At 41.0% G+C, this 24,135-nt stretch overlaps 1 protein-coding gene across 1 annotated transcript in view; it reads left to right on the forward strand.

Annotated features, from left to right (window-relative positions):
- The window catches only part of LOC147718738 (sodium- and chloride-dependent neutral and basic amino acid transporter B(0+)-like), a 1,096,946-nt gene that overhangs the window by 919,932 nt on the left and 152,879 nt on the right, over positions 1 to 24,135 (forward strand). The window contains exon 13 of the mRNA XM_086966772.1: positions 1,605 to 1,772. Coding sequence (XP_086822898.1) covers positions 1,605 to 1,772 — 168 coding nt within the window. The remainder of the gene's footprint in view (positions 1 to 1,604; positions 1,773 to 24,135) is intronic.

Below are 24,135 nucleotides of genomic sequence, written 5' to 3' on the forward strand. Positions count from 1 at the left end.
AGTGATGCTGATTGAGAGGAGAATTACATTAGGAGGGAATATTCTGTCTCTGATAATATTATTTTTTTTCTTGGGAAAACACATCAGCATCTCAAAGAACTTCATGAGTGCAGGCATAAAGAAGGGGAGATTTAGGGCAGCTGGATGTTTGCATACCTGGAAGAGTTTTTGGTGGAGCTTTATTCTTCTGTGTTCATGGGCTATAAATAGCACGTCTTAGTTCTGAGTTGAGCGCCTTTTTAGCGACAAATGTTTACCCTGCTGGCTGTATGTTATGTTATATCAGCTTATAAAGCGTTTATATTTATGCTGGGATTTTGTCTCAGTTTAGTAGTAGTAAAGTTAGGATTCCTAACTTTACTACTACTAACTGCCTTTTAGTGAATACCGAAAGTCGCAAAGCTAGGATTTTGTCTCCGATTACTTTTGTGAATCGGGCCATATGTTATTGGGGCACTTAATTTAGCATTTGTGTTTCTACTGCCTGACGAGGCGGCTGTGAGTTTACGCTTTCCCATGATTAAAAGTATAAAGGAAAACCACTTAGGATACAATGGATAAATATAGCCGTACTATTGTGCGAAGAGGATATTTCCTCTTACCGTGGCTCAACCGTTCGCGTTGGGAGCTTGGAGGGGTAGCCCAGCCCGGGCTGTCAGTGGACAGGCACAGACGGGCCTGCCCTTGGCCAAGCCGCTGTGCGCGTCCCACGCTGTAGGAGACTGCAGCTCATGATAAGCGCCTCCGGGCGCAGATGATGCACTGTTGGCAGCACTCCGGCCGCAAGGACTACTAGGGACTGAAGTTCCCTGCTGCGGGAGACCCCGTCTCTGATAAGCGCCTCCCGGCACGGATGATCAGTGTTAGCGCGTTGGCTGCACTCCAGCTGCAAGGACTACTGGGTGCTGGAGTCCCCTGCTGCTATAAATGGTCTCCCAAATGTAGTCTGTGCTCTGCTGGACACCTCCAGTCTCCGCTTGATTCTTAGGTGTAGGACATCTGGTTACGCACCTCCCTCAGGCACCGCCAGAGGCTCAGCAGCGATTTCCAGTCTTCCAGGGGCAGGCCAACTCATGGCCAGCCCAGTCGAGGGGGAGAAGATGAACGCCACCAGCAGGCTCTGCGGAAAAGGGGAGAAGCAGCGCCCGGGGGCCAGTACAGGCCCTTGAAGTCAGCAGGTGCCCTGCACAGAAGCCACGATCCCCCCCTGGTCTGCAGTGGTATCTATGTCCTCCAGGCCAGAGCAACAAAAGGCCAGAGGGTTTTCACTTGGCAAAAGCAGAGGAGCTGCCTCAGGTCCCGACGGACTAACAAGTATATGTAATAATGTAATCAGATTGCTGTCTGATTGGTGCAGCTCACGTGAAGGACTGCTTCTCATTCTGAACTTCTGTCAACATTCACCATCTAATATGCGCCTTTAAAGTGTGTAAAACAAATGTATTTTTGCTCTCAGTTAGTTATAATATGAAGAGTTGGATCTTGTATTTTAAATGATCAAGAGTAAGTTGATTTTCAAAATGGATAACTGTACACTTTTGATTCATCAACTTGCATCCTTTCTTTTGCTCTTAATTGTGTCAATTTTCAATTCCATTCAACAGGTAATATTGATCTGGTCTTTGGCAACGTTTAAAACACCAACATATGGTACAATTGTCTATCCTGTTTGGGGAGAGATCCTTGGAATGGGCATGATTGTTTTCTGTATCATCTGGATTCCTGTAATTGCTATATACAAAATTGTCAAGGCTGATGGAAGCATTTTTCAAGTGAGTCTTTGGTTTACATTTTCTAACCTACTTAGCAGGCTGTCTTTTTTGTTGGTGTGCTGTTATCAGCAAGTCTGTTAGCATAGCCTTCGCACCAAAATACACTGCTCACTGGTTACCAATAAACACTAATTCTAGAGTCTCCATTGTTCACAATATTGGACTTAAGTTAATCCACATTGATCCATAAGTTGTCTTATTTCATTTAAAAGCCGTTGTTCCGTTCTTCATTAATCATCTTTGATACTCCTCCTTTTTAGCATTCACAACCAAAAGATCAATGTAGAATAATTTATGTCAAATACAGTGAACATGGGTGAAAGTAGTATTGCATGGTGCGATGAGAAGCATTGACCAGTCTGGACCAGTGTATATTGGCATTTACAAAGAGCCTATGGCTGAGGGACTCTGACAAAAATCTGAACACAACAAAACAAACTAAAAGACAACACTATAACATAACCCCAAATCACTATATCTCAATACTAAAACGGAAAATAAAATGGAATAACCAATGTACAACAACCACAAAATATTATCAAACAATACACTGCAAAAACTAAAGTAAAACAGCATCACACAACCTTAGCAAAAGCAATCCAGTTCAAAGCACGCCATGCCCCACTATAACAACTCAAATGTAATATAGTAAAGTGTTTTTTGAGTTAGTTTATAGTGCTTTTTTGCTTTAATGTGCTGTACTTTGTTAGTGTGTCATGTATTTGTTCTGCCGTACTATTTTGTTTGTTTAGTGCATAGTGTTGGTGTGTTACGTTGCTTTGATTTTGTCTTGAGTTGTCTAGTTGATTTGTTATGAGGTGTTATTGTTGGGTTGATATGGTCTTGAATTCTGCTGTATTATGTTGTGGTAAAGTGTTGGGTTTTGTTATTGTTTTATTGTGCTGATGTATTGATGTGTTGTGCTGCTTTGTAGTGCATATTGTGTTATGCTGTTGTACAGTTTTGTTGCTGTATTGTACTGTTGTTCTAATGTGCTCTATTAATGTGTTGTTTTATGGTGGTATTATCTTGTGATGAGCTGTGTTATTGTTGTGTTTTATGTTGTGATGTTCATATGATATCTTGCTATTGTGGCATTGCCTCACAATATCACTGCCTCACACCGTCTCTATTTTATGGTGTTAAAATATGTTTGCACCTGTCTTTGTTATTGTCAAGGACATTTAACAGTGCTAACTAGGAACTATTTCTTATAGTTACATATCAAAAACGCTTTCTCTATTAGTCACAAACCATATTTTATCTTAAGTGAGCTACCTGCCATAGGGACCTGTGTGTATCTATCAATCCTAATTGGGATTGATTAGTTACTCAATTGATTGAATCGCCTTACATGGATTGTAGAGAATATTGGGTTGAACACAACACATGTTACACGTTTCAAACCCAGTTAGAAGGCATAGGCACTAGCTGCAAATATTTGCACCTAATCTACAAACATATGTGTTTGTATTCATACACGTATTCTCTTAACCTTACATTTTTCTATGACAGCAAAATGTGTCCTATTAACTTCGGCAGAAATTAATACAATTACCAAATAGCAATCAGTTTGTATTGCTTGCTCAATAAAGGTCATTATTAGTGTTATTACCCATATAATCTACTTGGCTAAGAACCATACATTACTTACCATGTGTGTTGAACTTTTTTCCTACTTGTCTATATGAAGCATGATACATTTCTTGCTGCCCTTGTTAGACTACACATTTTCTCACACACATTTTCGGAGTCTATATAATGTAAAGTGCTTTTGTTTGCAAGTTTTATTCTCAGTTACAGTCTGATGTGACGCTAGAGTGTGTACCTATGTTTCCCCTGATGGGTAATTTGGTCTTGAGACCATGAATCACTTTAATTTATTGTGGGAATTATTGTAATCTTGGTTGGCTCCCATTAAACTAAACATATCAATTATAGGTAGATGGAAAGCTAGAACTGGAAACACAGTGCCGTAACAATATAGAGTGGTGTGGTCAACCTAGGGACACTCATTTTACCATTTGGTAATTTTACTCCATTTCAACAGCCAAGTTTCGCAGAAATAACTCTGCTAGACAGGCAATTATTTAATTGAATGAAATATAAATAATCATAATTTGATCAAATATACCTAGAGTAATACAATTATATATTTATCATTTGTTAGAGTTAAGTACTGGTGTCATCGTTAAGAAATAAATAATATAAAATGCATTTTTTTAATAATTAATCAAATAGAATTAAAACAGGTTTTCCGTTGCTTGGAGTAGAAGTTAAGTTTAACGTGTGAGTTAGAGTTATTATTACAGTTGGAATAAACTTCAAATATTCAACTTAATATCATGTAGTTCACTTTAAATCAATTAATCAAATTCAGAAAAAAAGAATGTTTACTGTTAGTTTAGGATTAGCTAGTATTATCACATAATATAAAAAATGTAGGGGCATATTACCAAGCAATAGCGATAATTATCGCTATTGCTTGGTTAGAGACAAAAATTTACCGCTGAGCTGCGGCGATTTGTACCGCAAATAAACCTTGGTATTACCCAGGTTTATCGCAAATGCGATAAAAATCGCCGCAAATGAATTATTATCGCTGAAAAGTCAGCGATATTCATGCATTACCCAGCTAATGCTCTTAGCCATGTTATCCATCTCCCATTGGATAACATGGCTAAGAACTGCTCAGGGCAGGTGTTAGCGTCTGGAGATATTCGCGCTTAGCGCGAATATCTCCAAAAGTTGGTAATAGGAGATAGCGATGTTAGCGACTGTTTTCAGTCGCGAACATCTTGGCACGCCCACTTTGCATGTCATTAGTGATAAATATCACTGACATGCAAAGTGGGGCCCAAGATGGTCGCTATCTCCTACTAGCTGTCGCTAACTGGTGTTAGCGACAGCTAGGTAATAGGGAGATAATTTTATCTCCGCTTTCTTTGCTTTTAAAGCCAAAAAAGCAGAGATAAATCCCCTTGATAATATGCCCCATAATTTGGAATAAGTTAGAATTAGTTAAAAAAAAATACACTTAACATTAGTTTGGGTCAGTCGTTCCCAAACCTATTTGACCCTAAGCCCCCTTGACCCATTGGTCACTGCCCCTGGCTCCCCACTGTTACTTTTTTTGGAGGGAGAGGCGGATGTACGCCCGGCCTCTGGAGTGCTTGCATTTTTCTCCCTGAAAATAATTGGAATGAAGCTGATGAAAGTATTATAATAATATACGCAGGGTGTTTCGTATTACTATGGCGGCGCCTTGAATAAAATATTCCTAGCTATACTTCTTTGCCCATGCATTTTTTAGTGTACCTTCTCGAACTTTTGTATCCCAATTACAGTGATAGCACCCCTATGCATTTAGGCACCATTTCCAAAGTGTTTATGTGCTTGAAGAATATTTGCATGCACTTCCATTTCTACCCATGTCAAACGTGCCAACACACCTGTCTTAGAAGGGTGACCATTGTTTTTCAAACCAGATACAGCTTTATTTTTGCTGTTTTCTACCTAAAATGGCCTCCAAATCAATGTAAGTAAAATAAATTCCTCAGATTTCTTTTTTTTTTAAAGTCCCACTTTCTTGCTTCCGAATGTTGGCATTGTACCTCATATAGGGCCCGATGTAGGTGGCTCATTACCGGTCGGTAAACCCGAAATTCGGTAAATTTCAGGCTTACCGACCGGTATTGAGCCATTTGCTATGTAGGTGATGATTCAGTAAATACCGAATCAGTATTTACCGATTCTGTATTTACCGAATTATTATTTACCAATTTGGTATTTACCGAATCGGTAAATGGCATGTAGGAAGCACAGTTAAGAGTGCTTATGTGCTTTAAGGATTCGTTATTTACCACCAACTATAAGGTGGTGGTAAATACCGAATGCCTTTGAAAATGAAAATATGTGCATTTTCAACTCTGCCATGTGGCAGACATACAAGCCCTTAGGGCATGTATGTGTGCCACATGGGCACACAAGCACGATTATGGGGTGCAACAGGGTGTCAAAGTGACACCCTGCCACCCTTCAATGTGTTCCCCCTTTTTTCGGTAATTCACATTCATTCCTATGGGCATCCAGGCCCATAGGAATGAATGAGAATTACTGAATCGGTAAATACCAATTTGGTAATTACCGAATCCCACCGATTCGGTAATACTTGCCGAATAAATACCTACATCCCATTTACCAATTCTAAAATACTGAATCGGTAAAATTCGGTATTTTAGAATCGTTAAATCTTCATTACCTACATCTGGCCCATAGTGTTTTTCTTCCCTGTGCCCAAGGAGAGAGAGCTGGCCTGTCTGGAAAGGTTTCTGTACTGAAAGAAATGTGTACTGGAAGTACCTATGATTCAAGTACGAATGTCAATACTTCATAATACTTAGGGGCCCATTGGTATGACGGGCGGATCGCCACCGCCCACATGGCGGTGGCGATCCGTCCGGCGGACGGAAAGACCATCCGCTGGTTTCCGGCCCGGTTGATGAGTCGACTGGGCGGAAAAGCTGTCAATATGGTGGCGGAGTCTGGTAGCCACGCCATCCATATTAGAATATATGCAGGGACATGACTTTCCATGCCGGCAATGCCGCAATGGAAAGGCATGCGGTCTTCAACCCGTAGTGGGCCCCAGGGATTCTGGGGGGGGGGTGCACATGGAGGGTACCTATGGTACCCCCCTGCATTTCAATGTACAACGTGGCAGGCACTGCGCGGTGCCTGTCACGTTGTGCATTGAAATGCAAAACTTGCGCGATGCTTCCGCTAGTGTGGTGGGCGCATCCTAATTGTAGGTGCCGGACCGCTGCATGCATTGCGGGCGGTCCAATTTCCCGGGGCTATGGCGGGCGGACAAAGACCGCCCGCCATACTAATGAGCCCCTTATTGTGTTTAATAGACAAGACAACTGTACCTTCTTGATAACTTGCATTGGTGTAAAATGCATTTTGAAAAAAAGAAACTATTAACGAGTGTACCAAAATAAATCAGGCTTTTTTTGCTTACTTTGGGAGTGTTGGAAAGTGGGGATCCAGTGAAATATGGAGGTCATCTCCATCGACATGCCATCAATAAAACAGTACGTTTACAGCTTTAGGCATATCACTTACAAATCATTGACATCATATGTTTAAGTCCAATTAGTTTAACTGAAGCCAACAACTGCTTCAACATTAAATGCATTAAAGTGCTTGGTGCGCGGCTCTCCTGGCTAGGTTTATAGCTCCCCAGGGAGCCAAGGCGCACAGTTTGGGAACCACTGGTTTAGGTTATCATTGGATTTGAGCGCAAGGGTTCCTTAAATAATGTGATTAAGTATCATTTAAATCGATTAGATTAATATAGCATATTGGTGCATATTTTATTTGTAAGAGATACCAGAAGGGTTAAGGGCAAAAACATGTAATGCCTTTAATTTATTATTTGAAATACAATTAAATGCAGATAATTGCATATTTATTACAGCTTGAGGTAGAGCTCGGTAGAATAATTTAGTTAGAGTAAAGATATATTAGTTAATGAAATTAAATCCAAAACAAATAATACTAAAATAACTCCATATCTGTAATTGAAGAGTGCTATTGTTAAAAACAGGAATTAATTATGATGTAAAGGTCAAAACTAGAACAAGTTAATGGATATTTTCATGTTAAAACGTGTTATACAAGGTAACAGAAGAAGAGATAAAAATGGTGGACTGAAGTAAGAGAAGGTTCCCACCAGACCCCTTCTGACAGACTGGAGGACCCTATGCAGCATGTGTTGCTCCTGGCTTTGCTCTCCGGCAGTTAGCTTTGTCTGGGTAGCAATCTGTCTAGGTGCATACTAGGTATATCCTCTTGGACAGCCACCCCTCTTCAGGGCCAGACAGACTCCTTCACTCTCTCCAAACGCTGGCAAATTTATAGGCACTAGACTGAACTTCAGCTCCTGAAGTAAAAGGTGCATATTTGAGGTCATATCCATTCACCACTGGGACACTGGCTGTCAGGCAGACACCAGCCCTGGTCATATTCTGAGAATCTGTCCAATCCTTGGTCAAGAAGGACTTGGAACTGGACAAAGTGGGGTGGTATTGGCCCCACTTGTACACGTTTTTAGACAGGAGATGTGGGTCCACTGCCTCAGCCTTAAGAACTGGTTTGAAGTAATTCTCTTTTCAGTTGTCCTTCTCAGGCTTTTCTCCACCCACTGCCTTTGTGTGGAGTTATGCTTCTCACACCAACAATAAAATATTTCTTATAACAAAAGCATTTTAATTATTAAAAAGTAATGACCAATTAACTAATATTGAACACTTAAATCCTTTGTTAAACCAAAAACATGAACTGTCAATTATGCACTGCCCGTACTTACACGGCCCAGGACCTCCCGCACGAGTATCGACTGCCGGGGGCCCTTGGCCTTCCTCCTGTCAAAATCAGGACATCATGCAAGTTCCCAAGATTTCCACGGCCTCAGACCCCCTGCACGAGTATAGACTGCCGGAGGCCTTGGGCCCTGGATTCCTGATAGAGCAACAGAATGCCCATAATAGGACCGCCACTAATAGCTTAGACCCAATCTCACTCAGGGAAGTCGAATTGGCAATTGAGAGACTGCTTCCGAAAAAGCCCCGGGTCTTGACAAGCTCCCGGGAGATCTTTTTCGTTCCCAGCCAAAAATCTGGGCTCCATACCTGATGCTCTTGTTTAATGCGGTTTTACAGGGTTCTTCATTACCTGAGACCTGGCTGGGAGCTGAGATTGTTCCGATCTTAAAAAAGGGCTGCCCGCTCGTCCCATCCAACTACAGACCAATTAGTTTACTTGACACCACCCAGAAACTGATGGGCCGAATCCTACTCGATAGATTATTGGGCTCGATGGAGGAGAATAAAACTTTGACCACCCTCCAAGCTGGATTTAGATCAGGGGTCTCGACTTTAGACCAGATCTTTCGGCTCCAGGTCCTATACTGGAAAACTGCAATAGTATAGGGTGGCAGCCTCTACCTTGTCTTTGTGGACCTGCGGGCCGCATTCGATCTGGTTTCAAGGGAGAGGCTCTGGACGGTGCTGGAGGAACTTGGTATCCCTCCCTACTTATTAGATGCCTTAATCAGACTTCACACTGGGAATTACGCTCAGGTGAGGTGTGGGAAAAACGGGGAATTATCAGCTCGCTTCCCTGTCACCCGGGGCGTACGCCAGGGTTGCGTACTGGCCCCCACTCTTTTTAGTTTGTATGTTAATGGCCTGATAGATAAACTTAACTGTGTCAGGGACAACGATGCTCCACGTCTGGCTACTGGTAGGGTGCCCGCTCTGATGTTCGCGGACGACACTTTGTTGTTGTCGCGGACATCATCGGGCATCCTGCGGGTCCTGGACGGGTTTGTCTCCTTTTGTGCCTCGTGGAGATTGGAGGTCAACTTGGAGAAAACCAAGTTTGTGATCTTCAATCCCCGAAGCACACTCGCCCAAATCCCACACTGAATGGAACTCCACTAGAGCGAGTCATGACTTTTATATACCTGGGGGTGACTTTGACGGAACACTTTACATGGGACCACCAGGTTTCTATATCTTCCCTGAGACTTGCACAGATTATGGGAGGCATAGGCAGATTCCACAGAGCCTCAACTTTTAAACCAGTTACCCCTGCCCTTGAGATATACAAAACACAGGTCAGGTCTGCAGCTTTGTACGCTGCAGAACTTTGGGGACACACGAATGTATGCAACTTTCTGAAGGTCGAACAGGCCTTCATGCGACATCTGGTTGCTCTTCCCCAAAGTACTCCCCTCGTACCACTACGCTTGGATTTGGGCTTGGAACCCATTAACGATTTGGTAGCTGCACGACCTCTGCTCTACTGGAGAAGGCTCTGGTCTGTGCCGGAGCTTGTATCCTTTAGAGTAGAGTTCACAACAATTTGGGGGCAGCTAAAGAATAAGAACATACCCTGGTTGGCACATGTAAAGGCTCTCCTCTACCAAATTGGCCTACCCCAACTTTGGGATACACCGGAGGACAGCTGCATGAGGATGCAAAGGACTGTATTAGTGGTGGCTGTAAGATCGCATAACCTCAAAATGCTACATTGTTCAACTTCCCTGGGCAGGCTGTCTACTGAGTTCCTACTGTTCTGGACCTAGTGCAGCCTCCACTTGCAAGAAAACTATACATCCAACTGAGGCACGGCTCTATACCGATTGGGGCATTGACATCCAGATGGGCAAAAACGATGGAGGCCAACTGCCCTGCTTGTAAATATTGTAGGGAAGACATTGTACATATCTTCTTTTTCTGTCCGGCATATAGTGAAATTCGGAAATGCTGGATTATCCCATTATGCAAAAACCTGGGTTTCAGACATTGTGTACAAGCTTGCAGAGTTTTAACCTACGATACCGCCCTCCCATTGTTTTTGCTGTCTCTCGATTTTTACTTGGCATGTGACGGAGAAGAACTGTTTTTATTAATAAGAAATAACGGACTATTGCTTCCCACTTTTTTCTTATCTTTGATATCCAAAGTTTAATAACTTTTTAACCCCAATGTATTTATGTTTTTATTTTTGTACCTGTACATATTTTATTGCACTTTTATGGTCATTGACCGAAATAAAGTTATCAAATGAATGAATGAATTATGCACTACACATACATCTAAACTTTCACACACTAGCATACAAGTTTAGCTCTTTTTTTAATCAGAGTAGGTAGTTCTGACAAGAACTTTTTTTTGGTTTTCCAGTTTTATATTTATTTATATTTTTTTGAACAATTTTTTTATTTGTATTGTCTATTAAACACACTAAGGGGCTCATTAGTATGGCGAGCGGACTCTTTCCGCCCGCCATAGCTCCGGGAAATGGGACCGCCCGCAATGCATGCAGCGGTCCCGCACCTACAAGTAGGATACGCCCGCCACACTAGCGGGCACATCTCGCGTTTTTAACATTGCGGCGGGCAGTGCTGAAAGCACTGCCCGCCGCAATGCCAAATAGGAGACAGCTTCAGAACACCTGTCTACAAGATACATGGTATAGTACACAATAGAGACATATGGTCGTCTTGTAGGTCCTGGTACTTTAAGAATTATAAGAAATAAAACTATTTAACTTAAAGCATATCAACTAGGGGGCGATTCCGATTCGAGAAAAAAAGCGTCCGTCCGAATCGTATCTGGAGCCCTCTCCGTACGAATCGTACACGTCCGTCCGAATTGCGTAGTACGATCCGTATCTCGTCAATCCGTCCGAATCGTCGCGAACCGTACAAATTGCAAGGGTCAAACTGTATGACACGGACCCTCACAATGAACTGTACGATTCGTAAACATGCTGTACGACCCGACGAGTATGATCCGGACCATGGTATGAGGATGCGATTCGTACGGTCCACGTCAGGTAAGGGTGATTTGTACGGACAACCACAAAATCATGTTGCGTACCCCTGCAGACATGGGGTGTACGCACCGTACCCTATGATCGCAGGGTGTACGCAACGTACTCCTGCAGACATGAGGTGTATGCACCGTACCCGGGGGGGGGGGGGGGCGTTCCGTTCCTGTTTCGAGGCGAACTCTGCTTCTCTGGACGTTTTGGGCTCCAGTAAAAAAAGCATCGTAGGGTGTGTATCCGACACAAATCGTACTTGCTGGGTCGGGAAAACCTGCTTCAAACTGTACGGATGTCGCGTACAGCGGGTTCCGAGGGAGAATCGTGCGGAGATTAGAGTCGTACGTTCTTTGCACGATTCGTACGGAGTCCTGCTCCTGGTACGAATCGTACTTCATCGTACATACGAGGATGTTGCAGGGTACGATTCGGATGGGAAAAACGCTCCTTACAGCAATTCGGAGTGGCTTTTCCCGAATCGCAATCGGCCCCTAAGTGTTTTTTTCATGTGACGGTATGCCCCATACCTTCTTCTCAGTCACAATATGACTTATGTGTAAAACATAAGTACTTATAAATGTATCTTGTTCTCTGTTAGTAGTACAAAAATGTACTCCTAAAATATGAATTGTCCTAGCTTTTAACTCTCTTTCTTAATTGCAAGGTGAGAAAAAGACATTCTATATACTTTTTGTTTTCCATGTAAAGATAATCTCATCATACACAGCAATTTCCGTTGAAAAGGTGTTCTTTAGGTTTTGCTGTGCGTGTTTGCAGAGAACAGTCATAGAACAAGACATATATCCAGTTTTATAAAATATTATAAATCTGGCCTTGTTTGTGAATGGTGCACCATCCTCCAATTGGTGTTGCAAAGCACAACAAGGAGAATTGTTTTGACCTCCTTATTTTTTCACTTTCAATATATGCTACAATGCACAGCATATATTGAAGGTGAAAAATGCCTTTTCTGCACAAAAACAATCTCCGCATGACACGCACATCCTTCCACCAGGGTGAAAGGGTGCATGTGTCACCACATGGCTGCAGTTTAAGCAGAGGGAAGCACAGACTTGCAACATATTTATGTACAAATGTTGCATCCCTGTGCTTCGCAAATACCGCAGCATGCTGTAGGTAAATAGTTTACAGTGTCATGCTGCAGCATTTTCCTACAGTTCTACACTTATGTATTCACCACACATTAAAAATGCATTCTTTCAGTCAATTATGCACTACACATACATCTAAACTTTCACACACTAGCATACAAGTTTAGCTCTTTTTTTAATCAGAGTAGGTAGTTCTGACAAGAACTTCTTTTTTTTGGTTTTCCAGTTTTATATTTATTTATATTTTTTTGAACAATTTTTTTATTTTTTTTTAAACAGGGAAACAGGATGAACAGAACCAAAACTATGAGGAGTAAAAAAAAAAAAAAACTAACAATGGTGGTTGTCGATAGCCCGACAAACGAGGTCCACTGATTGCTCACCATAAGCAATGAGACGTCCGCATTTCACACAATTTATCCTGACTCGTACAAATTGGGGACGTATATCCGGTGTGAACTAGAAGATGATGGTGCTGTCTCAGATGTGCTTGGTACAGCTGGTGGTGCAGGAGCATTTTGATGTAGTCTTCTCGTCTCCTCTCATGCTAAGTTGACTGGATGGCTTGTCTGCAAATGCTTCTTCATACTCGCAGTCCCACCCGAGTATTTTTTGTTTGGATTTCCTCTAGAGAGGATCGCTTTGCAGATTTTGCACATTACTTTGGTCGCATTGACCTTTTTTCAGTCCAGCTGGGAATGTGAAAAACTTCCACACAATAGATGAATACCTCTCTGGAGGGGGGTTCTGGAACAAATTCCTGAGTGGTGGACTCTTCGGAATCCGATGAAGAAGGTGCATTTGTTGCCATTTTGAAAATTATGAGGTGAATCAGGTCTGCAATGAGCAAAAAACAGAAGTTCTTCTCAGCAGGTCTTTCCCTAGGAAAAGGTCTAAGAAGAGTGATTAAAATGGATAGGGTCATTTAATACTTTGAATAGGAAGTCTAATGTATCAATCAAATCTCTTTTTTGTGGTCACATGGGGTACGTGTAGGGTGCGCGCACACCACAGGCACCATCCGCGACTTCCCGAAATTGCATTTAAAAGTAATATGCTTTTTTTGAAAGTTAAAGAATATATGCATACGAAGTCACGTGCTACAGCGCATCCGTCACATCGCGTAATACGTACATCTCGCGTACAAGTGGCATATCGTCCGTGTTTAAAAAGTCGTACCCGTTCGCACACCCTACGTGGATCCTAAACAGCGATCCTAAAATGGCGGACACGTTCCGCGCAGTAAACGAGCAGGGTACGCTATGGGTGCGCAACTCCCAAAAAAAGGAAAAAAATGATAAGAAAATAATCTAAGTATATTTTAAACAATGTAAAAAAACTAAAAAATATATTTCTATTTAAAAAAAAAAACATGTGTAATGTAATTTAAAAATTAACTTATCTGAAAATAAAAAGAATAAAACAATTCGTTGATAAATGTAAAAAAAAATATAACAATAAATATCATTTAAAATTATCATTTAAAACACCTTTGAAATTCACTGAAAAAAACATAGGTTTCAGGGGTGTTATAGTTAGTTTGACTTTTCACTTGTACAAAACCATTGAAATTCCTCAGTTATAGTTAGTTGTACTAACTGTAACTGTATCTCTCGCGCCCGCAATCCACTGGTGATGATGTCACATATTACATCATTCATGACCTGGTCAGTGACATCACTGATGACATCTCAAATGACATCACTGATGACATCATCCACGTGACAATCAGATACACCTCATCTTGCACTACTATAATCTTTCATCAGTCACTGTAAAATACAGAGTACCATATTTTAATTCATTGACACAGCAATACAAGTATCTAAAAACCCACTAACTGATTCTTAGTTCTCCACACACATCTAATCAATTACCTATAGATTTACTCATACATGTTGCCAATGATCAATAGAACAAAATCAAATATACTTATATACTTATATTGACATTATACATCAGCACACATACTATTCAATTATGCAGTCATCCTACTAACTTTTGTAAACAATGTATCCTATTTACATTTACTCAGCTACGCACTTATACAAATAGCACTTCATTTATTAATATAGATAGTATCTCATACTTGAGTGTTATGAAATCACTACTACAAGTATGCAGTTATGTATACAGTCACTCATGCAATTAATGAGTTTTATGTACACTTATTTATATACAACAACTGTCACATACACTGTCTTTTATTTTTTCTACTTTGTTGGACCTGTACCATTGAGAAATGTTTTTGCTCATCGCCACACTTAAAACAAACCATTTTGGTATTCACAGAAGGCACTTATTCATTTTGGTATTCACAGAAGACACTTACTCATTTCGTTATTCACAGAAGTTAGGAGTCCTAACTTTAGGACTCCTAAATGCCTTCTGTGAATACTGAAAGTCTTAAAATTAGGATTTTTCTCAGTTTAGGAGTAGTAAAGTTAGGACTCCTAACTTGACATAAATTGAATTATATAAAGACATACTTATAACTGGTTGGATGTATGAGTGTGATGTTCTATATGGATCATGATGATAGGGAGTCTGATATATATATATATATATATATATATATATATATATATATATATATATATATATATTCACTGAAAAAACCATAGGTTATAGACCATATATAGTTAGGAATTAGCATTTACAAAACCTTATTTTACTCACACAAAACCATTGAAATTTCATATATAGTTAGTTGCACTAACTATATATCGCGCACCCGCAATCCACTGCTGATCATGTCACATATTACATCATTCATGACATGGTCAGTGACATCACTGATGACATCACTGATGACATCACTGATGACATCTCAAATTACATCACTGATGACAACATCCAGTGACTGTATGTTTCTGAAAAGTCAAAATATGCCTTACATATTGAAGAATGAGTGGATGTATAAGTCTCTGGATGAAGGATTTAGTAGGTGCATGACTGACTGTATGACTGAGTGATTAAATGTGTCTCACTGAGTGCATGGGTTAGTGACTAAACTGTCTTAATTTGTGCATCATTATATCTGTTGTTCTGTAAACTGCTGCTTATGTTGATCAGTAGCTTTATGATTAAGTATATTGGTTAATGATAGGTTGCCCAAGTATTTGTATGAGAGAGTGAGTGTGTGTGTGGGTGGCTGTGAGGTGTGTGACTCTGTGCATAGATGTGTGAGCAGTTGATTCACTAGATGTATGGGTTCAAAAGTGCATGTGGAAACATCTGTATGGGCAGTTGACTGTGTGCATGAGTGTATTGGTGAGTGAATGGATATCTCAGTGCTACATGTCAAAGTAAGTACATATGTAAAACACAGTACATGTGAGAGTTGGCATATATAAATAACTGTGCATAAGAGCCAGTGAATGTGTGAGTGGCTGTATGGATCATTGAGAACTTGTATCAGGGATTGTATAATGTAGTGTAGTTCCTAGTTTCCCACTAGGCCCTGCGCATTGGAATAACATAAACAGTAGTATCGACGTGGAACTGCGGATATTCCAGGCCTCCACTGACTATGCTAAACTTAATTGGGTTGTGTTACCAACTAGCTCAGAGGTCACTGGAAACTTTCTTCTCTGCATAGGAAGTGATCAGCTTCCTTGGCACAGACAAGAAGGGATTCAGTTTTCCAACAACCGTGCAACATGACAACTTTGCTCCTCAGATCAAGAGTCAATCTCTAGGGTCGTGTGAAACAATAGACATGTATTTCACTCAGTCAGTCTAGTGCAGTTTACTTTCACGAGATGTAGAGAATAGAGAGACGGGCGTTTGTCAATAAAGGGTTAACATTTATTGAACAGTCTTTCTTCTCGTACAAGAGAAATGTATTGCCACAATTGCAATAATTGTTATTATAAAAAGTACGTACAGTAAGATAAGTATTGCGAAATAGAACTGTAAAAGCATTGATATGGTTTCTTAGCCATACAATGGTTTAAAAGTAATAAAACATATATACAGTCATATATACATTAGGCTAACATACTCAACTGGTGCTTCTAACTAAGCCTACCCCAGTGTGCCTGACCTAAGCCTAACACGTGAAAGGGGAGTAAGTAAGTAGCTTTAAGTTAAGTTGGTTTTGCCAAGGTTTGTTTCAAGAATTCTCGTCTAAGGGTTTAGTCAACACCATACCTCTGAATAGAATGATGGAGGATTGGTATCTCCTTCAGGGGTCTCTCTCGATATCCCAGTCACCCGCGAGGGTAAACCGGAAACGCCGTGGCTGGATTTCTCTGCACGAGAAAGGCAGCGGCTTCTCTTCAGCGCGTCGAGGAAGGAGGGGGGACAGCGTCCGCGGGCAGCTGGATCTGCTGGATGTCTTCGCAGAGGGACGGCTGTTCAGCTCCTTAAGCGTACTGCACCATAGTTCGCGCTTTAGCGGCGATAATGGTATCAGCAGCTTCACCACCACAGGATAGCAGGCTGCAGCGACAGAGTGCTAGATTTACCAACACGGGGTCGTGCAGGCAGCTGGCTTCAGTAGCTCGTACAACAGGCATTGCTTAAGGCAACGTTGGTAATATTTATACCTGACAGGTGCCGGGTTTGATGCAAGTTTGCTGGACATAAGACGTCAATTAAAGATGTCACTAGGAAGTGATAGTTATCAGTTGCTCATTAGAGTTCTATTACTAATCAAAACATAGCAAGCGGGGATTTCCAGGTTTGCTGAGTTTTTATCTTGTTGAAGAACTCGGAGTGTTATCTAGGAATATCAGATAGTGACTACTGCTCTGTCATTGCACTAATTGGTCGCAAAGGAAGTGGCAGAGGGAACTATGCTGGAATGTGGCTCTGTTCGTGTGAGGCCAGAGATGACTTTTCAGAAAATCGCACTTGAACGGTTATGCCAATATAGGGAATAAATGGATTTATAGCCGGATAGGGGCATAAGGTCACAGTATCGATCAGGAACCTAGATAAACACGCAACACCCACTCCACGGGTTAATGTCCATCAAAATTACTAAAACTAAGCAATTAGATGCATTTGTAACATTGCCCACCCCAAAATACATAAATGCATTCGAAATAGGCGTACTTGTAATACATGGATTTAGGTACTGTACGTTTTTTAAAGCATAGTAATCATTCAAAAAATTATTGCATATGAAATCAATGAACGATTATGCAAAAGGAATTACACATGAAGTATCTCTGACAGAAAAAAAGGCGAGATAAATCATCACATAAAAATGCATTGTAATAACATGTGTGCTAGAGGCTGGTGTAATGTTGTTATGTCTCTAGATGTGTTTAGAAATAGAAGTGTGAAGCTTCTGTTCTCTAAGAATAGTTTTTACGTTAAGCAAAGAATTGTTTGTGCCAAAAAAGGTCAATATTAGAAAAATTGTTCAAATCAAAAAGTTATTGCTTGAACGGGGAAAAATAGATTTCCAAAGCTCTTGGCAGTTTTTGTTGATCAAAACTGAAGGCCGAATTCAGAGTTCATGGGAACGCTGTGTGTCGGAAAAGCTTCTAAAAGTTATTGTTTCTCTGTGGGTGAGAACATCGTATCAGACAGGCTCTCAAAGAATTGGTCTACAAATTCAGGTGATAGTTCAACCAAATTAGATAGCGCTGTAACTTGGCAGGTGTGAGAATGATTGCTGTCATCGAAGGCAGGACCAGCAATGCTCACAGAACGTTGTACCTGGATGATGTTGCTTTTGTCACTCGCTCCACTGTTACCACTTGGCTGTAGCACAGGAGTCTCCACGAATGCCGTCATCAGGATTGGTAGCAGCTGGGGACAACACAATGCGTGAGCCGTTATTGGACTGAGCAAAGTATCGACGTCCATTGGTACTGCTGATGGAAGTGAAAGACAGATGTCCAACACGCATTCATCGCCGCAAAGCATACACGGTAGCACAGGTAAAATGCAATTTTGCCATATTGGTCTGAATGAAAGGAACCAGGTCATGTTTAGATCTCTCAGCCTGGCCAATCCGATGACGTTAGTTATCCTGTCCCGGTAGCGCATTGCTAGGATTGTCTCTTCCATTCCCATGGGAGCTATGTCTGAGCCGAGGCTTGCCATAACGTAGCAGGAGGGTCAAAAATAGAATCCCTGCGACGAGTCCCAAAAATAATGGTATGCCGCCAAAAATGGAGTGCACAAAATTAGGAAAGATTCCCAAAATTGCCTGGAAGGGTGTTAGTAGTCCCGTAAAGACTGTCTTAAATATGCCTGGGATGCTTGTAGCACTAGACATGTTAAGGAGTTGGCTGAACATTTCTACGAAATGCACGGGGCAATTTGTTGATAAAAGGTCATGAATTTCAGTAGCTGTCCTTGCAACTAGAAGATCATACGTCTCTTTAGATGACGTTATAGGCACTGTTGTCTGTAAAAGTACAGATTTCATTTTGCTTAATGTATCAATTCGTATAGAATAGAGATTCAGACGAGGCCAGATGGGAGTCACTATGTCTGGAGGCCCACTCGGAAACAATGCTTGCATACAACATTTGACCATGGACGTTACTTCTATTAGATAACTTTTCCCTGGCGCGAGGCCACAACATCTGTGATCTGTTCTAAGAATGTAACTCCCGTTCGAAAGTTGCATAAAGAAGGGCTCTATCTGAGTTGCAGGTGTGACTAGCTGGTGGCATGAAAGGTTGTTTGAATTTCCATCACATGCTCCGTGTAAATTAATACCCTGACACAAAAGTATACCGCTTAGTGAATGTTTACAGTTCTCCCCACTAAGAAATACATTTTTGTCACTGTCACTATAGCAAGAATGAGTGTATGGTAATTTCCATTCGGATTTCACATATCCTTTACCCAATTGTTCATATTGGCCAGCAGGTATGTACTCAAGGCACTTTTTAAATCAGAAAGTTGTTATCGGAATTGTGATAATTCCGTGTATTATCCATTCAATGACAGGACTCTCTGACATTGTCAATGGTAATCTCTCGAGTTTTTCGATGCTCAGGATTGTATAGTCTGCTCCTTTCTGTGCCAAACTGATCTGTTTATCAGTAAGGTTAAAACTGGAAAATAATGACGTTGTGTTGATTAAACGCCAAGGCACATAGCCTGAGCGAAGATTTTGCAGCGTCCAGCCTAATTCTATAATAGAGCGTAATTGAGATTGGCCATGTTGTAACATTAGCAAATCTCTGTCTATCACATCAAAGGCAGAGGATACAATATTGTCCAAAGAATATATTCTGGAAGACAGAGTCGTTAACCCATTGTCTACCACAGAAAGTGATTTCTCCAAATTAATACGATCAATTTCTCATATTTTTTCAGCAGTTTCAATTTGCTTTACTTTCCAAGCCTCGTTGTAAGCAGCATAGATACTGGTCGCTATGAAACGCTTTTGACGCTGTTTGCGTGGTCCAAGAATGAAATCGCGCAAATCAGCACCATCTTTTAGTAAACACAAGTGTTGCTTAATTTCAGCCAGTGTGGATGAAGTTAGCCATTCTAGGCAGACTTTCCCTACACTGTATGTTGTTATAATCCCTGGATGTTGTCTCTGGGAGTATCTAGGGTCTAATCTGGTCATTTTTAATCCCTGTGTTTTATTCAGGAATCTATCTTGACAGCTATTTGTGTCTGTAGGCCAGATTAACCACTTTTTCCAATCAGGATGTGTTCTGTTGAAATGTAAAATTTGTGACACGTCTAACTCAATATCTGCGGTTGCATTTTCAGGTATTGGCTTTGGAATAGACGGTGTTTTAAGGTCTTTGATCTTACCTAGGCCAAGACAAGATGTTTGGTGTATTGTGTCATTTAAAAATAACATTTGTTCAGGTATCATGCAGGTTCTAAATAGTGCTTCTATGCCTTGCACCTGCCAATCTTTTGTACCCCAAATTGTTTTCGTTTCAATATTATTTTTCCAATAATCAAAACCAAATGTCATCATTTTGTCATAAAATGCTTCTGAATATATCAATTTAGAATTTGTCAGCATTGTTTTCATTCCTGTTTTATCTAACAGTTTGTAATAAAACGTTTCTGCATCACTGGTGTTAAACCCTGAGAAGTATTTGAATTTCTCAAAAAATGCTTTAGAACTGCTTTTAGGTAGTGTAGAACAATGTTCCCATTGATTATACATAAAAACATTTCTAGACTGTGCAGATTTATGCAAGTAATGATCCCCATAGTGGGTGTAACAGAATAACTGCTCATAACTAGATGAACCTTGTAAATAATCATGATCTGTGAATCTAGCTGACATTACTAAATCAGACATCATGTCATTAATACTGTTAAAGTCCCAATCATCAGAGAATGTACTAGGTGTCACAAAGTCACTTAAGGAAACCTTTAGTTGATGAGGATACTTCAGGATTTCGACCGGACCATAGATCTCATAGTCTGTTTTCTCCCATACTACCCCACCAGGTATTGGAATTGCTGTGACATTTACTGTTGACAGTTCTCTTTTCTTCACGTGGGATGATCTGTGTGGTTTCAGGACTAGGTTGATGTTCTGACTTGCTGTGTCCATTGTAATATATTTTCCTTCAATGAATTTTCCCAAACACAGTACCATGATGAGCCAAAGCAGGAGGAAAAATACACCTAGACCGAACCAGAACTCTAGCCAAGGGGAAATTAGGTAGATTTCCTTCAGTTGATGAAAGAGTTCTGTTGCTTTTTCTTTAAAAGTCTTTTTAGTTTCTGGCATCACTTCGGGGTCATTTAAATCTTCAGAGAAGTTGTCGAAGTTGATGAAATAACCACAGGCAGTTCTGTCAATTGATGGGATTGTTCTTTCAATCTGTCTCTCGGTAGCACTTTCTGATGCCACATCATTGTAGACTGGTGTTGTTTCTTGACGAACTGTTTCAATCTGTGTTTCAAGAGGCACGAGTTCCATGGCATTATTGCATAGTCCTTCATTGTGCACTGCAGGCTGATCGAATGTGATTAGTCTTTCAGTTTGAACCTCTTGGATTGTTGCAAGTTTGGGTATTCTGTTGTTTCTTGGGAGTCCACTGGGCCTACTGTTGATTATAGGCCACATGCTTGTGGTTTTACCAGATCGATAGACACGACTCTGTTCTCCTTTTTACCAGCAAGGGGCGGTAGTACAACTGATCTTGTTCCGGTGACTGCCAAGACAGGTACTGCTTTTCTGTAAGAAGGCCCAAATTCCTTCTTCACCGCGATCTTTTCTCTGACTAGATCCCCAATCTTTGGAATCCAGACAGGCCTTGCTGGGGCTGTTGCGGGTCGTGCCTCGTCAGTGGTACTTGGCTGTTGCTTTAACTTTATGTTGCTTAATGATTTTCTTGTTTCATTCAGTTCCTGTAAAACAGCCAAACGATCTTTTACATCAAAGTGCGTTGTTTCTTCTTGTACCACTGACATCTGACTATCGAGGTCCTGAACTCGCATTCTAATTCCGAACAATAGTTCGTATGGGCTGAAACCTTTTAGAGAATTTCTTGGCATGTTGTTAAGACTAGTCTGGACACTTATTAAATGTTTGACCCACCCAGCGCCTGAACCTAATACCTTCGCTGTTATAGATTGCTTTATGTCCCGGTTTTTTCTTTCTACCACACTATTCCCTTCGGGGTGCGACGGACAAGAATACCGCAACCCAATTCCCATGCTGGCCATGGCCTCCTTATAGGCTCGAGAGCTGAAAGCAGGACCCTGGTCAGAATGGAACGTGGTAATTGCGTATGTGCCGATAAAGACTCGCAAATCTTTTATAACCGTTCTAGCGTCAGCCAAGCGCTGGGGCCACATCCATATGAACCTCGTACAGGAATCCACTGCTACCATGATATATCTATAGTTACCGTCCCTTTGTAGGGGACCACAGTGGTCCAGGTAAACGCATGCAAATGGTTTATCCGAGATGAGAAGGGGTGTCTGCGCTGGTCGTTTCACTGTTGATACTTTTATCCTTTGGCATATGTCGCATTCTAATACATACTTTTTAGTTTGTATTCTCAAGCGAGGCCACCAATATCTCTGTTTTAATAGTGATATTGTTGCGGAAACGCCAGCATGTGCAGAAGCAATCCCTTCGTGTGCCGCTTTGATTAGTCCTAGTCTGTGTTCCCTGTTTGGAATACTCTATCCCCCACTCCAGGGATTCGAGCAAAAGGAACATTATTTGTATCCGTTAAGTACGAGTACTTTTCAGGAAAGCCTTTTGGGAGTGTTTTCTTATCATTTTTTACTGACGTACTGACAGCTTGTAGAATATCTCTGTCTATTTTTGTTTGTGACCGAGTTATCGCAGCTACGGAAGCCGTTTGCACAGCTGCCTTCGCGGCTTTATCAGCCAATGAATTCCCTGCAACGTGAACGCCATCACGTTGATGACTCAGTGTATGTATCACGTGAGTCTTTTGTAGTTCTTTCTGTAAAAGCACTACCTGTTCCCAAAGCATTTTATGCTTTATTGTGCCACCTTTTGCATCTTTGAAACCATTTTCCACCCAATTCTGCAAGTATTCATTATAAGATTGTACGCAATAAAAAGAATCGCACACTATTAGTGTGGGGAATTCGCGATCGGTATTTTCTAGCGCCATCTTAAATGCTACTAATTCAGCTCGTTGAGCCGAGCAATCTCCTAGAGATTGTGTTTTAGTGACCAATGGTCTAAATTTTCCTTTGTGCCAGCGACCTTTAACAATCGCGCACGCAGCACGGTAAGCTTGCTTACCCCCAACTGCGGGTTGTGCTGATCCGTCAGTATATATAATACTTCCGTATTCTTCGAGAGGCAGGATTTCAATTGGCAGAGGACATTCATATTCATATTGTAAAAATTCCTGTGTTTTTAAGTTAGGATCAAATTCGTAAACTACGTCTGTTGCAGCAAGAGAATTAACCCACTGAATCCATCTCGGATGCAAAGCTTTAGCATTAGGAATGCTTGCTTTAGTTACCGCTTCTAAAGCCGGTATTGGTGTTACGATTATTATTCGTTTACCTTGTGCTAGGGGCCTTTCTTTCGCTACAGCAGTCTGAACCGCAGTTAGAATTTTCTCAGTTGAACTGAATTTTATTTCAGCCTTTGTGTACAAATGTGATTTGTAAGCTATTGGTACCTTTTCTCCCTCATTAGAGGTTAGGTATGTGAATCCGCATCTTCCTGGGATGACTCGGATTACAAGATCACGTGTGTTGTCACGTGTATCTAATTTAGTTTTTGCTAACATGTCTGTTTGCAGTGATCTCAAAATTTCTGTGTGTTTTTGAGTCCAATTGATTTGTTTAAAATCAGGTTTAATTAGTTCGTAGAGAGGTTTAACCCTCTCTGCGTAATTTAGTATGTAAGTTCTTCCGAAATTCAGAAAACCTAGAATGGATTGTAAATTCTTCAGCGTTTTTGGAGCTTGGAGTACAGCGCACTTCTCTAAGAAGTTGTCCGCTAGGCTTTTCCCTTCACTTGATAATTCGTACCCTAAAAATAGTACTGTCAGATGGGCAATTCGGGACTTTTTAAAGTTGAATTTGTAACCCTCTGCTGCGAACCCAAGTATAATGGTGTTCACTCTTTTCAAGTGAGTATCCAAGTCGTCGTCTGTGAGATAAATATCATCTACGTAAGACAATGTTTCATCATCATAGATTTGTAGTAACTCTGTTACCCTAGCTGAGAATAGTCCTGGGCTGTTCTTGAACCCCTGTGGGAGTCGACAGAATTTTTTCTGTGACCCAAATGCGGAGAAAGCGGTCAAATATCTGCTTTCTGGTGCAATGTTTTGACAAAAGAAACCATTAGAAATGTCTAATGTCGTTTTATATTTTTTCCTAACTATGTTATTCATTAGGGCTGCACTATGCGAGTTTTGTACTGCAAAAGTTTTGCG

The sequence above is a fragment of the Lissotriton vulgaris genome, chromosome 4_1 (genome assembly GCF_964263255.1).
Source record: "Lissotriton vulgaris chromosome 4_1, aLisVul1.2, whole genome shotgun sequence".
NCBI lineage: Eukaryota > Metazoa > Chordata > Amphibia > Caudata > Salamandridae > Lissotriton > Lissotriton vulgaris.